Source organism: Falco naumanni, chromosome 11 (assembly GCF_017639655.2).
Source record: "Falco naumanni isolate bFalNau1 chromosome 11, bFalNau1.pat, whole genome shotgun sequence".
Classification (NCBI taxonomy): domain Eukaryota; kingdom Metazoa; phylum Chordata; class Aves; order Falconiformes; family Falconidae; genus Falco; species Falco naumanni.
This window is the reverse complement of record NC_054064.1, coordinates 1,679,838-1,695,118: the sequence shown is the minus strand read 5'-3', so window position 1 is coordinate 1,695,118 and position 15,281 is coordinate 1,679,838. Positions and strand designations below refer to the sequence as shown.

The window sequence follows — 15,281 nt, the reverse complement described above, 5'->3', positions numbered from 1 at the left end:
TGTCTGCCATTCTGAACATGGCTACTGCACGTGTCATTAACACTAGGAGGGTAATTTATGGGTTTTTTTAAAGCTTAAGTAGTGTTCAGTAGCTGCAAAAAGACAAGCCGACACAATCTGATCAGTCCTTACATTGACTGGTTTAAGGTCCAATGTTTTAATGTTTATGGTATACCAAAATATTCACTAAGAAGGAACAACTGGTAATTTAGTAGCGCATTACCAATTCTCTCTGAAGAGAGAAAGTTACCAAAATATCTCAACAGGCTGGGGGGTGGGGGTAGGGGTGGGGGCAGACGGGAGGAATTGTATTACATTTTCATGAAGACACCAATTGCTGTAAGCCGAACACATGACCCCACATAAGCCTTTTTTTTGTAGGTTTCAGAGTTTCCTTACAGTATAATCTCACTTTAGATCATGTTACCTGAATGACTGTGGCAGACTTATTTCTGGCTTCCTCCAGTTTTTTCTTTTTCAGATTTAAAAAAACCATCCTGGCTAAGTATCTTCTCCAGTGCTTCTGAATGAAAACTGCTGCATTCACTTTCCTCAGTGTGCGTTGACGAGACAGGAAATTTAACACAGATTTTTGAATTATCTGAGCAGCTCTGTCTCTTTCCTACAAAGAGTAAATTTCCACTGAACTATCAGGATTAGAATCGTCACTCAAATTTTTTGCTGTATTAAAATAAAAACCTAAAGCAATCTCATAAAAATTAGGCTTGTTGATAACACAGCTTTTCTTTATTCTAGTAAAATAACTTTTCAGAAACAGAACACTTATTTCAGCACCGAGTTCTTTGTAAAAGGGTTGTATCACTTAAATCTGCATCCTCCCACCTTCACAGTTCTTTCTCTTTGATACTCGATTCTTCCGCACTCCTAAGAAACCCATTATTAAGCCTCAATTTTAAGAATTCTCATAAGATTTTTAAATACCCTTACTAATAGAGCATTCTAGAATGCTTTCCAGCTATATTTAAATAATACAAGAGTATAAAGAGAGCCATACCAGCTCATGTCCATCTAGCCTAGAGTTTTGTTTGCACATACCATCCAGCGTTTTTGTAGTAACCCAGAGTATAATAACAAAATGATGTACATCAAAGTAAAAAGAAAGAGCAGCTAACAAATGTAAACAGTCAATATTTAGATCATCTTATCAGAACCCTACTGTCTATCCTACCATAGGGCAAAGTACACATACGCACATTGAAAGATTAAATAAAAAACAATGCCTGCAATGCTTAGGCTTTGATTCCCCCTCCACCTACCAGCATCTTTACAAATACTTAAAAACATTTATGAAGGGAATGTTTTGTCATCATTATGACGGTTGTATAGTTTTTATACAGTAAAGAAACTGGAGATGAAAAAATCTACACAAATATAACCTCTGCCCCCTTCTACACCACAGATTCTCAGATATTTCACTTGAACACTGCTCCAACATAGAATAATATGTATCTCAGACACAGCAGTAGCATTTATAAACCTTAATGGTGCCATAGTTTTAAAACCATCACAAGATCTGGTGTAACTAGAAAAGCAAGAAACAAAACACCAGAACTCATGAGATTCAACTCAAAACACTGGTGCAGTTTAGTTCCTGAACAAAAAGAGTAAATTCATGCAGAAGCTTAATTACTCTTCATCTTGTAGACATTAATACGAATTAAAAATTAACTGCTCCCTTTTTGTTTTAAGGAAGCAGTGCAACTATTTTATGTTTGATATACTAGGAAAAGGCCTTAAGAACACAGAAGAAAGAATAGCAGCCTTTAAACAAATGTAGTTACTTCAGAAAAGTCTTAAATGAAAGTGGGTTTTAGTAGATTACACTATTAAAATATACGTCCTTGGTACTAAAAATGGAACTTATTAATTTAAATGCCAATATTATTCTAATAAACCTGTATACTCCAAACAATACATTTATATTCTTTATTTAGTATTTCTCTAACCAGAATCTATAAACATTGCACGGACAAAGAGTACCTGAGAAAGTCTCAGTTCCCTTTTCAGCCTGTAATTCCTCCAAGCAGACTGAATTAATCGTGCAGCTTTAGCTTCTTGCTGAAGATCTAGAAGCCGCGAACACAGAAATGATAGGTAGGTAATAACAACCTATATAAACACAGAACACAACAAGTTAAGGGCTATACAGAAGAGCAGCCCACACTGACAAGAGAGCAGAACAGTTGGATGTTTACATCCAACTTGAAAAAAATCTTACCTTCTCATCAGGAATTGTATTTGACATGTCTGAGTGATGAATCATTGCTGGTATTCCACCTAGGTCAGAAACTGCAGCGTTGATCAGCTGGAAGTTTTTCCTTTCATTGTCCAAGAGCTCCTCGTATAGGACTGCAGCAGTTGTAGCTTTGTACAGAGAAAGTGTTTGTCAAATCAGATTGTGCCCACGAGAAAGAGATTTATCATGAACTTCTGTGCATCAAATAACTCACCTTGGTCAAACATTTCTTCCATAACATTTACAGAAGTATCTGACTCTGAAGAGGATGAGGAGGAAGAGTTTAATCCCACCGTAACAGTTCTGGCGCATTCTACTGTTTGAGTTGTACGTTGGCACACAGCTTCCAAAGGCACGTAACATGGATGATAATGATGAATCAAATGACATAATACTCTACCATCCGAGAAAGACACTGTGAAATTTTCCACCTATTCAATAAAATACAGTAAGATACAAGTTCCTTGATTTTTGTTACCAGTCAATTGCTAGAAAGCGGATACAGAATTTGTTACCTTGTACCTTTGAAAGTGACCAAGTGCAAATTTTTTTAAGCAAAAATTTATGCAGCTAGTGAACATTCACTATATAGTGACATATAGCTGTGAGAAACCAGAAACGAGGTGTGAATCACTACAGACTGAATCTCCAAGGGAAACATTTAAGAAACCAAAAAGAAAGCAATCTTTCTACAGAAGAAACTTTAGATACCTTTACAGTAGGAAGATAGTGCATAATAAGACTGATGCAAGTTCAGAAATTAAGTGCTTTATTTTACCCTTCAGAAAAACTAGCAGGTGTGACTGTATTCTGACCAGAAACAAGTCTCTGAACAGGGCTTCTCTTTTTGGAAGGAACAAACAACATGTCCCAAACACCTCTCTTGAGGACAAGAATTCCCCTTATCCGAAATAGTAGTTTAACTCTCACAGATCATATAAATGGTGAAAATGTTATGTACAAATACTTTTAGGAGAAATGTTTGTTAAAAAAAACCAAACACTCAAACAACCTCATATTCCACAAAAAATGTTTCATTTTTAAAAGGTATTTTTATGTGTAAGACTAACTGCAAGAGGAGATCCTTTCGCTAAAATTTGTTTAAAAAGAGAGCTGCAGCTAAACCCACAAAAAGACGGTTATTTCAAATCAGATTAAACAAAGTCCAGAAGGATATTTAAAACTAATTACCGTTGGCTGCTACTAGATATTTGATAGCTTGAAGAATTCTGCTCTATAACGAGGAAGTATTCTCTAGACAGTAAAGGATGCATTTACTGAAGTGTACACAAAACTAGTTACCTTGATATTGTAAAATCCACAAACAGCATTAACCCACGCCATCAGCAGCTTCACATTTTCACTATATCTTTGAGGTGAGAAGTTACTACTATTATCTGGTACTCTACAGCAATTTGGAAAAGTCTTGAGAGCACCCAGTTTTGTTTTCTTCTTGTGTACATTCTTTAAAAACTCAATTTCTTCTTTTAACTGTTCCACATTAAGAAAAATGTCCACCTATTAGGAAGAAAGAAAAAAAAAGAAGATTTTATTTACGTCACCAACAGTCTGACATGTCATGCATTACAGCAGCTGGACACTGAGGCTTTAGATATGGCATTTTAAAAAGAAACTACTATCAATACTCAGCAGGACCTGCCACATTGAATCAGTAGTGGATAATCTGGATCTTCCAGCATAGATAGCAGTGTCTGCTACCAACTGCTTCAGATAAAAGAACACTCCTGCTGTTCTGTGTAGAACAGTTCATTAGTTAATAGTTGGGGAAAACAGAGAAAATCTCTGTAACAGCCTGTGTAAGTTCACCATACTTTCAGAAGAAACAATTTCAGAGTCTCGCCTGCATTTTGACTGAGTCCACGCACCACTCCTCATTTAAGGGACTCAAGGGGACTCGAGCTGTGACGGTCTGAGAAGATCTGGAGAACAATTAGCATATCCACAGGGCTTGGATAAAGCTCACTGAAATTATTTCTTTAATCAAAATAATGCAACTGTGACCCACACGTGCATCAGGAGAACTAACCAGAGGAAGGCAACTACTCAATACTGTGACAGTAGTTAAGAAAGAAAACAATTCATTTGATTTTTACTGTGTTCTTATGGCTCTCTGATAGTTCTGTGGATACTTATTTTCAAAAGACTACCTGACTCAGTTAACTCTTAAAACAGTCTTAAGAAAACTGGTTTTGCCTCCTCTACTATTTTTTTCCAGTAGCTTTGAAATGCCATTGCATAAATGCTTAAGAAGTCTTCACTCTTATTTCAAGAATGTTTCTTCAAACTGACTGTTTCAGACAGATGGAAAAAAGTAGAAGAGCTATAGCTTCAGAGCTTACTCTGTAACTGTCAGCGCAGCCTCAAAATGTCTTTTCAGTTAGTAAGGGCTTACACCAGCAGTCTGAGACCAACATTATTTTACTTTGAATTATCAGTTCTGCTGGCATACAGCATAAACTCAGAAGTTACGTTTTTTCACGAATTTTATATGAATTTACATAAGAAAAAGCACGTTATCTAAACGGTATCGTTAGAGAACAGTTAGCACATACAGGTAAAGTTTGCATGGCACTTTGAACATATAAAGCTGAGCACCTCTCAGTCTAAAATGTGATTAGTAGAGGCTTTCACAGACAACAAACATTCCTGAAAGACTGGTGTCTTCATTATCGCTCATTTGTAACTAGTAACAAACAAACAAAGTAATTGAATAGTACCTGGAAGGCAAAGGCAATTTTCCACAGGAGTGCTAATGTTCGTTCTCTATGTCTGTCTACAATATCCCTGGAGTCAATTGAAGCACCTATCAAATAAAACAAGGAATTTAAAGTGTGCACCAGACCTCCAACACACTTAGAATGACCCTGACTTCTAGGCCTTACCACTTTCATCTTTCAAGTGAATTCCTCTCTCTTTAAGTACATTAAGAACAATGTTGACATTATGCATCTTCTGTAGACGACTTATTGCAGGAACTCTCAGTTGTTTTGAAAGATTCCAGTTTTTGGTGAGAAGTTCCATTGTTCTCCTATCAAAGGGAATTTCACAGGTTAATGCCTTGGCTGAGCCCATATGAAGTTATTATATAAAAGAGAATAAATAGTTCAAAGTAATTCTGTATCAACGCACACAAGACGAATGCCACACTGTAAGTCCACAGCCAGATTTGTTACAGCAAAATCAAATTCATCCAGTGGAGTTTGAACATGACTGACAGGTAGTCCTAAGAAACCAAGATGGCGGGAAAGGTCACCTTCGCCACTCAGGAAGTCCCGAGAAAATGCAAGCAGAAGGTCTTTGCTAGCCTAAAGGGGGGGAGGAAAAAAAAAAAAAAAAAAAAGAAGAGATAAATCTTAACACTAAAATATTTGTCAAGCAGAACATAATTCTCATCTTGTCCTCCAAACTACATTCCACATTTCCTTGCCTAATACTTAAAATGATAAATTTTATTTATTTTTAGGCAGTTCACACAGCTTTAATTTTCATCATACCCGACTACCGTGTCACTGAAATCACCGTCAAATTCAGGAATGCTTTTTTCTCAGTCTGTCTACACACTACAAACCAAAGAAAAATGATTTTATTTGAACATAGCATATTTCTCCGTAAAAGCCTTTGTATGATGAACATTCCATAATCTTTCTTATCACAGCAAAATAACAGAAAACACCAAACTTACAGTTTAAGATCAGCTGCAGTACGCTAGAGCAATATTTAAAAATAGCGCAGAAGCTTAGCTTTAGAGAAGGAAGCCAGATAACACAGGATCAACACCTCAGCATTTCCTTGGGAATTCCTTTGCATGACTGCGAGATGTGTTGAGAATGTTCATGTAAAAGGCTGAACAGCCAAGATTTGTTTAAGAAGAGTACATGGTCAGATAAAAAAAATACAATACAAATTCTACTTTGAGTCTTAGGACAATATTGGAGGGAGACATCAAATCACAGCTCTCTTACCTTGAACTCTGCATCCTTACAGAACAGGCAAGGGTCATGGTCAATCACTCTGGACCGTTTGGCACAATCCAGAAAGCAAACTAACAGCAGTAATTTTTTCAGTGTGAACTCTGACAGAGCTTCTTCATGACCTAAAACAACAGAACCCATTAAGAGTGTGTTCAAAAATAAAGTGCCAAAAATAACCTATTTTTGGAAGTAGTAGTTACCTTCTCGGTAAAGGTGAGGCACAGTGGGATGTCTGTATTCAGCTGCAATGTCAGGATTCCAAAGCAAGCGATTAAGGATAAAAATTGCTAAACCCCTAACATCACTATTACTCTCCAAAGCTATCAGTTCTCCATAAACAGTCTGATGGGAAAGGAGGGGGAAAAAAAAAAAAAAAAAAGCAGAACAGTTAAAAAATTACTTTAAATACTAAAAGTTTTTTTTTAATACCATACATTACTGAAATTCTGAAGTAGTAAATGGTAACTAATCACTAAGAACCCATCCGTTTTTCAAACCAGTCATTGAAGGATAAAACCAAAGCAAATTTCTGAAGTCTCATTTCAAAACATGTATGATCATCCTGATTGATGGCATCTTCAGATGCAGAACTTTCAAACAATTGCATTTTTCTCCAGCTTAGTAAAGAAAAGTGAAACTACTAGGAAACTGCTGTTGTGTTTTTGCTCAGGGAGTTAACTTCCATTTTCCTTTAGTAAATATTTTCCTCTTTAATGAGGTAAAGCACTTATTTAAAGCAAGTCTTTTGTAATAATTTAAAAGCAATGTAAACATGCTACAACTAAATTGAACCTACCTGAATTAGTAACACAGAAAATACAAAACATCCCCTACTAAAAAAATATGCTAATGTCCTTTAAACTTTGATTATGGACCATAAATACTGCACTTACCTCCAGACCTATGCGCAGCCACAAAGGGTTGTAAGATAAAAGCCAGTTAAGGATTTTCTGTCTCTCTCCTGCAAGAGAGCAGCTTATAATATTATATCCAGCAAACACTTCGTATTTATAGCAAAAATTTCTATCAACCAACTTTAGATTATATCAACTTAGCGTGTGAATAATCCTTTTTCTACTTACAAGAAAAGAGAGGATGCAAAGTTCTAGTATTCTTACCTACATCTTTCCAGAGGTGTCTGTCTCTACGAACTAGCAAACGTCTACTTTCAATCTCAATTTCCAGTTTCTTGATTGCTTTAGCCATTGTTTCAGATGTAAACAAACGGCAAGCAGCACGTCGCAATTGATTCAGCTTACGCTGGGCCGTATAAGCTCTTAGAGATGCTTCATCCTTTGTCGGTGCTTTAGGAATACTGGTTTTATGGAGTTTCTCTTGTCCCAAGACAAGAGAAGCTGCGTTTACTGTTTAAACACAAACAAAAGTATACATTTACATCCCAAATAAAGGTCACTTTGTCCAACTCATTTTTTTTCCTCTCTAAGTTCATGTTTTGTTCTTTTCTTCTGACTAATGATTTTATCCCTCAGGAAGCTTATCACCTGTTGCACTAAACATGTATTGTCAAGTACATAAATATTAGTCAAATATTTAATATAACAATGCTTGTTTCATAAGTGAGCAGTGCAAGGAATTCGGTTTTAAGATCAGTTGTACCATCTTCAGATTTTTAGATTGAAACTGAAGACAGAGGAAAAAGTACATTACCATTATTTTAGTAAAGTGACAGCTATAGGGTTTCTCAGTAAGTAGGGATTCCCCACTCAACACCCACTGAGAATTGCCACAGCCACATGCTCCAATGCGTATTTTCTTGCTGCAGAGCACACTCCCCATTCAGGTGTGTGGGATGCTGCGCCTGGCATGAACAGTGCACCATCCACACTTATCACAAGGGGAATATAGGGCTCTGAAAAGGGTTATAAAACCCTACTGGGATGGACTGCCCTTCTCCAATGCAAGAACAGCTTTTGGTTTACCATATTCCATATTTTCTAGCGTAACTGCTACTGAAGCATTACCAAACATTTGTTTTGTGATTACCATAGTATTAAGTCAAATACTAAAAAGGGAAACACAGGTGATACGTAAGAATTAAACACTAAAAATCTAGTCTTCCCCAAGAGCTTGACGTTACACAAACTAAAGTAACAAGCTGGGACTAGTCTTAAGCTAGCACTACTATTCACTAATATTATAAAGTACATTATATAATGTTTAAGAACATTAAGAGACAAAGTGAAAATTCTTGTACTCTTACCTTGTGAGGTGTTTGTTTTTACACTGAAGTCATCAGGAGTGAGTACAAAATTTAACCACCAGGTGAAACCTCGTTGCTGCTTCTCCTTCCAACGTTCATCATAAAACATGTTTTTAGCAGCAAAAGGCATTGGGTGCCTAGGAATGGCTGAAAGAAAATAAAAATAAAGTCTCTGTAGTTCTTGAAATGTTTGATAACCAATATACATTTCATTGTGGAAAGGATTAACATTTGGCACTCCATATAGCACTACAGCAGAAAAAAAGCAGATTATTAGCATCTTCAGTGATTTGCAGATCAGCCACCACTAAATACATTTCAGCAACAAAACACAGATTGAGTTTTTAAAGCACTAGAACAAAGACAAGATTTCTAGAACCCAGGCCATTTGCATTGCACATCTCAGGGTAAAACCAAGTTGAGCTGGATTATATCCAGGAAAAACCTTTTTATAGACGCATTTTTCTGATCAGATCAACTTAGTATTATCAGCTCTGCAAAACTAGTATCTTTTTGGTAAGAAGTTTTCTCTTCTTAGATATTCTGTGTATCAGATATGGAAGAGGCATTTGACCGATAACCATCGGTCAGCTGGGAACACATCTGTACTGTAGCTTTTACGCTTAACAGGTAAAACTGGAGGAAAGTGGTATTTACCTTCAGCTGGGCAAGCGTAGCAACCAATTTTATTACGAGCAGTCAAAACGGAACACAAAAGGTTACATATGTTCTTCTACTAGATACTGGTTCATTGTAGGTACAAATCTCAACTCTAACCAGTTGGGTCTTACCAGCTACCAGTAGTACAACGGCAACCTTCAGCTCAGCGTATGCTGTTTTACTGACCCCCAGAAGCCTGCCTACCTGTTTTCAGTGGTTTCACAAATGTCAGGTGAGATTGGGCCAATCCAGGGATGGGTTTACTAATTCTTTTGGTAGTTTTAGATGCTTTCTGAAGTGAAGAACCTACAAGCATTAACACACATATATCAACAGTGTCAGTGAAAGTAAATGTATTCAGGTTCTCTTGCCTACAAAGCATGGAACTAGAGTAATTCCCCATGAACCCACACAAAATACCAACAATCTCCTCTTGATGGAAGAAGTTAAGCAAACCAGTCTAACTACAATTAAAAGTGAAAAACAGTTAAGTAAATAAATGCTACTGTATTTCACAGTTCTTCCATACTACGGAAGTGTACTGTTTGCAATTCATTATCCTATGGCTAGAAACACTAAGCTAATTGGTAAAAACATTTATTAGAACATGTGAAAGTGTATTCTATAAACATCTGGGGTAAGAGGTATGAATTTTAGGGCTTGACCCACCTCTTCCCACAGTTTGATAGCATATTGCATTAATATTCATTTCTGGGCAGCCTGACTTGCGTTAGTTTAGGCACCGAGGCACTAGCTAATTAAGTTTTATCCACTACATGCTGGTAGGAGGACTTAAAACACAAGGAAAAAGTGCAGATCCAGGCTGTCTGAACTCTCGACATGTAAAAGTTTACACTTTTAGCACAGTAACTTTTTATGTTGACACCAAATGAAGGACTAAAATAGTGTGCTGTTGCAGATGGACTACAGTGGCTGCCTGATACCCCCTGACAAGATGATACTTCAGAAAGAAAAAAGGTAAGATCGTAAATTACAGCCTGCACCCTCCTGCTTAGCCAAAGCAGTGCTTTTCATGGAATTTTCACTTCTAGAGAAGTGAAGAAGTCACTCCAATCTCTCAAGCACTTCTAATAGATTTTAGATACATCCTAACAATAAAGATTTCAATAAAGACCTCAAATGGATTAAATTAATGATTGGCATTTCAAAGTTAACCTCTAGTAGTGAAATATGATTTTTCTCTGTGAAGCCTAGAGACAATGCCTGTGCAATTAAAACAATAACAAGTTGTATTTCTTGAGAAAAATTGTCAAGAACATAACTCAAAGCTGGCATCATTTTTGTGTTTCACAACTAGGATTAAAAGTCACCTAAGTAATTTTGGGCTCACAGAACACTCCCTTGTCCAGCCCACATATCCTTACCCTAATGGATGAATAGAAATAACCTGGTGGATAACTCAGCTTTTCCTGCTGCACACTAACACTGTTAGCATGTTATGCTTGTACATAGACTGTCTTAAAAAGCCTGAAACCAAAGCATGTTACTGAAAGCCCCAGATCAAATCTAGATAACAGAAGAGATAATCTGAACTGAAGAAAGCAGCATATGTTATTCTCATCTAAAAGCCATGATGATTTTTTCCTGTTAAATTGCAGGGACTGCATGAAGATTCTGCAAATTAAATGCACAGACCCTCATTCTTTTTGTATTCCAGAGCATATCTGGGAATGGAACATTTTAAAAAACCAAAATACGCTGAAATAGAAGAAGTCAGCTTCTGATCTTCAAGCAACAAATTACTGGCAAACTACAAAGGCAGAAAGATCTACACATGACCTGCCAACAAGGTACCCACAGATAGCAAAAAGCAGGCAGTGAATGAGATTTGGGAACTGCCTATTTGAAAACATGTGACAACAGCAATGGAGTCAAATATTGGCAGTGGTAAGCATACATATGACAGAAGTCTCATGCAGTTTCTAGTAAATTCAAATTACATAACAAGGGCTCTGCTCCAGAACTGTCAGATACTTTTCGTGTTACTGTCATTAACAAGGTTCACAAAAGAATAAAGTAAATTTAAAGTCAATTACATAACCAAAACTCTGACCTAGTTTACAAATTTTTAAAATGCAAATAATGTCTAACAAATTGCAAAGGCCCACATTTCAGATATGGAGTATACCCGACTACTGCTAGGTAGTTCAGTTTGTTATACAAATCTCAGAAGGCATCTTTCAGTAAGTGGTAAATGAAGGAAACAGTGCTCACCACCTTTCTTCCTCTGCCCTACTCGCTCTCGGTTTGTGGGTTTGAACGCTGATGGTCTCACGGTAACATGCATTTTATTGTCTGCACTAGATGTATGAGTTCTTTTTCTTTCCACTTCTTCCACGTACGCTGGAGCTGTAACTCTACTATTTTCTGCACAAAAATCACTCTTCCTCTTACGACACAAAGAAGTTGATCCAGTAGATGAATTTACTTTGTCATTGTGACACTTCTTTTCAGCTGAAACAGGACCTATAACTGGAAGGCATTTAGATATTTCTGCTTTTGTATGTACAGGCACCACATTAGCACATTCTGCTATCACTTTACTAAGGCATTTTTTAGATTTTGGCTGGAGAGTTTTCATGCTTTTTTCTTCAGCGGCATCAGAAGTCTTTTTTATCACAGTGGCAGAAAGAACTGGACGCTTTTTTGGTTGTTCTTTCCGAGAACTGTGAGTCTGAAGTTCCTCTGTAGAAGGAAAATTGAAGTGATTTTCTTTGGGTTTTTCAGAATTAAGTACCTGTGATTCTACATTATGCACTTCAAAGGCTTCATTTAAGTTGTGTTCTATATGAACATACGGTTTTGTCTCCACATCTCCATCTTCTTTCCATCTTGAGGGCAGGAATTCCTTTACAATGTAAGTCTCTGCAGTAGACGGTATTAAAGCTGCCTCGATCTTAGGAGTCTTTGACTGCTTATCTGACAAGCTGTCTTTCACAAACTGATCAGGTGACAGAATTGGAACAGGCTGCTCTATTATATCTATACCCGCTTGAAAACTGCCATTTAAAAAAGAATCTGGACTTAAAATTCTCCTTGTACTTACAACAGGCACAGATGGTGAGTGTTCTGGACTGCAAACCAGTGAGGATATACAGTTAAGTTGTGCTAATCCAGCAGAATTGTAGGCACTTTCAGATTTTAATTCATTGTGCTCATTACAGTTGTCTATTTCAGGCAGTAACTTCTCATTTACAGCAGTAGCAATATCCGAGAACGCAGTAGATCTTCTCATTTCAAGTGGTGTGCCAACAGTACTACAATGTTCTTCTAGCACTGGTGCAATAGGAGATATAGGCAACTTATTTTCCGAGCCAAGAAAAGAGTCATTTCCTGGGGATATATGACTTTGCACTGTGTTCTGATTTTCACATGGCTGAAGTGGGCTTCTATGTCTATCCACCTTCTGGAAAACCTGAAAGGTTTTATTAACATTTTTAACTTCTGAAGTACTTCTTTTAACTTTTATTGAAGCAGATGTTTCTGAAGACCTTTTCTTTTTTATAGCATCCCAAAGACTCTTCTGAAAAAGAACCATAAGTAGAAGTTAGTATGCTGACTTTCTAAGTAGTTGTCTGCAAAAGTGAACATTGCCAGTGTATTCATTCGAAGTCTAGAAACACCGTAAAAATAACACGTAGTCCAAAATCTACCATTAAGTTATTTCTAGGCTTGAAAACAGCTTTTTTGGTCACGTTTCAGTTTTATTCTCTAAGCTGTAATGTACCAGTATCTACTTTCCAACCCAGCTGAAAAAATTTGAAGACATTGAGAAATGATACTGTCTATGGGATCGCCCAGTGTTTAGTTTGCCTTCACTGAATCTTCTACTAATAAAGAAAAACATGTCAGCTACACCAAAGTAATAGAATTAAGACACATAATAAACACACACTCACCTTTTTCTTCAGAGGCTGCTCAGCAACACCCAGAAGCACAGCCTGATGCTTTACAATGCCATTAATAATAAAAGTTACCAGTTCTCTGACTTTTCCTTCTTCTAATGGTGTCCATGTTACAGAAACAAAGATTCTTTGTCCTGACTATTGGAGAAAAGGAAACGTTTAATACCTAGCACTTAGGTATGCTTATGTAACGTTGCAGATAAAGCAATCAAATCAAACGAGAAGCAGTATACAGAAGTAACACATATTCCCACAACACTAAATGATAAACAACTGTTAAACATTTAAATGTCATTTTTTTCCCCTCTGATGTGAATTTAAACAGCCTCTATCAAAAATGTCTTACTAAAAGGGCATATACCTCTTAATGAAACAATAACGCAAAACAAGCAAGAACACAGAGAACATTAGAAAGGACAAGATTTGAGTAAAAGTAAGTAGAACAAACTACACACATTTTTGCATATTAACCAGATATGCCCTCTAAAGTAATTTTGAGAGAATTACAGTTGTCAGAGGTTAATTTTTAGGACTTTAGCTGAATCTAAATACACGTGTCCATTTTTTTAGTCAATTGACCTTCAAAGATAAAATTTGACATGCAAGTTCATTGAATGAAAGTAAAGACACTGCAAATGAGTAAGAAAGTCAGGAGCTTTGCACAACCTACATGAAGATTTTTCGTGCACAGTGACGCTCAACCAAATCATTTCGGTGCTCTGCTGATACCAATACTAACAGAACAAAAACCGGCTATACCTCGGACAAGATCAAAACAGAGAGTGTGAAAACAACCAGTGTCTCTGGAGCACTTGAGCAAGGAGTTCCATCGCCCGGGGCAGGTGCGTTTAGTGGAAACGCACTAACTGATTCGGTAGGTGCTTACACAGTACAGCTGGTTGGCGACAGTTAGTATTCTTTAATGCAGGAAGTTGTTATTCAAATGTTTCACAGCAAGACTCCAGCTTATTCTTACAAGCACACCGTTTCAAGAGATCTCCAGTTTCTTCCTCTTTCACAACGACCGGAGACTCTACGTGACCACATATATGTTGGTCTAAGTGGGCCTTTTAAAAATTGGAATTGCTGGGATAAACCACAGTTTACATTTCCTTGGGAACTGCAAACATTTACCCCTAGATTTCGCCTGCTTTGCTCTCTATTGAGTTATTAATTAACATACAGAACAGTGGAATTAGCATTCTTCTCACGACGAGCTCCCTCGGCCTCTTCCCGACACACGCCCGGAGGTCGCTGTTTGAACCCCAACCCCACACCCCCACCCCCCCACCCCCGCCTCTGGAGCCCCACGGCGCTGCGGCTTGGCTGGTTGGGTGCTGTGCGCCCTCCTTCGGGACGCCGCGCAGCGCTAGGACCCCCCGCCTCGGCAGCCCCCGCCACCCCCGGCCCCGCCGCGACACCCCCCCGGCCGGCGGCGGGGCTTTCCCAGCCGAGGCGGGCAGCGGCCCGGCCCCCCCCCGCCGGCAGCGCACGGCTCGGGGTCCCGTCGCTCGCAGGCAGCCCCCGCCCAGCCCCGCTCCCCGCCGTACCGGCACGAAAAAGCGGCGACTCTCGATGCCGAAGCCCCTGGCGGGCGGCGGGAAGCGGTCGACGACCACCTCGACGTCCTCCGCGTTGGGGTTGTCGACGGCCAGGAGACGCGCGCGGGCGGCGCCCACTCGCAGGCGGCCGAAGCTGAGGAAGGGCGGCCGGCAGAAGTGGCTCAGCACCAGCACGGCGTGGGCCTCGTCCGCGGCCTCGGCGCCCCCCGGCGCGGCCCAGCACCGCCGCCCGCTGGGGCTGGAGCCCAGCTCCCGCACCGCCGCGCCGGAGAAGGCATCGGCCATGGTCGCGGCAGCACCGGGGACCGGGACCGGCGCCGCCGCGCTCAGCGCCCAACTGCCGCTCCTCCGCCCGGCCGCTCAAACGCGCCCGGCCCCGCCCCGCCCCGCCCCGCGCCGCGCCGCCCCGCCAATGAGCGCCGGGCGCTTTATTTAAACGGCCCGGCACGGGCGGAGGGGGCGGCGCTCGCAGTGCCGCAAAGCTCGAGTCGCGCTTTGAAATTATAAAAAAACAAACCACGAATAATTAAAAAAAAAAAAAGGGGGGGGGGGGATTTAGCAAACCTCCACGCTATAAAGCTCTTCCCATGTTATAAATAAATAAATGGAGCAAAGCCAAATATTTTTCTAAATAATTTTTAATTTACAAAATATTTTAAAGTA

The 15,281-nt window shown here is 39.1% G+C and overlaps 1 protein-coding gene across 6 annotated transcripts in view; it reads right to left on the bottom strand.

Annotated features, from left to right (window-relative positions):
* Positions 1-14,963, bottom strand: part of ASPM (assembly factor for spindle microtubules) — a 30,423-nt gene extending 15,460 nt beyond the window's left edge. For 3 of the 6 annotated variants that reach the window (XM_040611271.1, XM_040611272.1, XM_040611273.1), the window contains exons 1-17: positions 14,607-14,962; positions 13,051-13,194; positions 11,366-12,674; positions 9,335-9,436; positions 8,471-8,617; positions 7,368-7,613; positions 7,143-7,210; positions 6,450-6,591; positions 6,241-6,371; positions 5,408-5,583; positions 5,161-5,306; positions 4,996-5,081; positions 3,560-3,775; positions 2,472-2,688; positions 2,240-2,385; positions 2,002-2,130; positions 428-622 (exon numbers count right to left, since the gene is read on the bottom strand). In XM_040611271.1, coding sequence (XP_040467205.1) covers positions 428-622; positions 2,002-2,130; positions 2,240-2,385; positions 2,472-2,688; positions 3,560-3,775; positions 4,996-5,081; positions 5,161-5,306; positions 5,408-5,583; positions 6,241-6,371; positions 6,450-6,591; positions 7,143-7,210; positions 7,368-7,613; positions 8,471-8,617; positions 9,335-9,436; positions 11,366-12,674; positions 13,051-13,194; positions 14,607-14,903 — 3,897 coding nt within the window. In that variant the 5' untranslated portion in view covers positions 14,904-14,962. Of the gene's footprint in view, positions 1-427; positions 623-2,001; positions 2,131-2,239; positions 2,386-2,471; positions 2,689-3,559; positions 3,776-4,995; positions 5,082-5,160; positions 5,307-5,407; positions 5,584-6,240; positions 6,372-6,449; positions 6,592-7,142; positions 7,211-7,367; positions 7,614-8,470; positions 8,618-9,334; positions 9,437-11,365; positions 12,675-13,050; positions 13,195-14,606 lie in introns of all 6 variants that reach the window. The other 3 variants (XM_040611267.1, XM_040611269.1, XM_040611268.1) reach the window with 2 other exon arrangements.
* Positions 14,964-15,281: the final 318 nt, after the last annotated feature.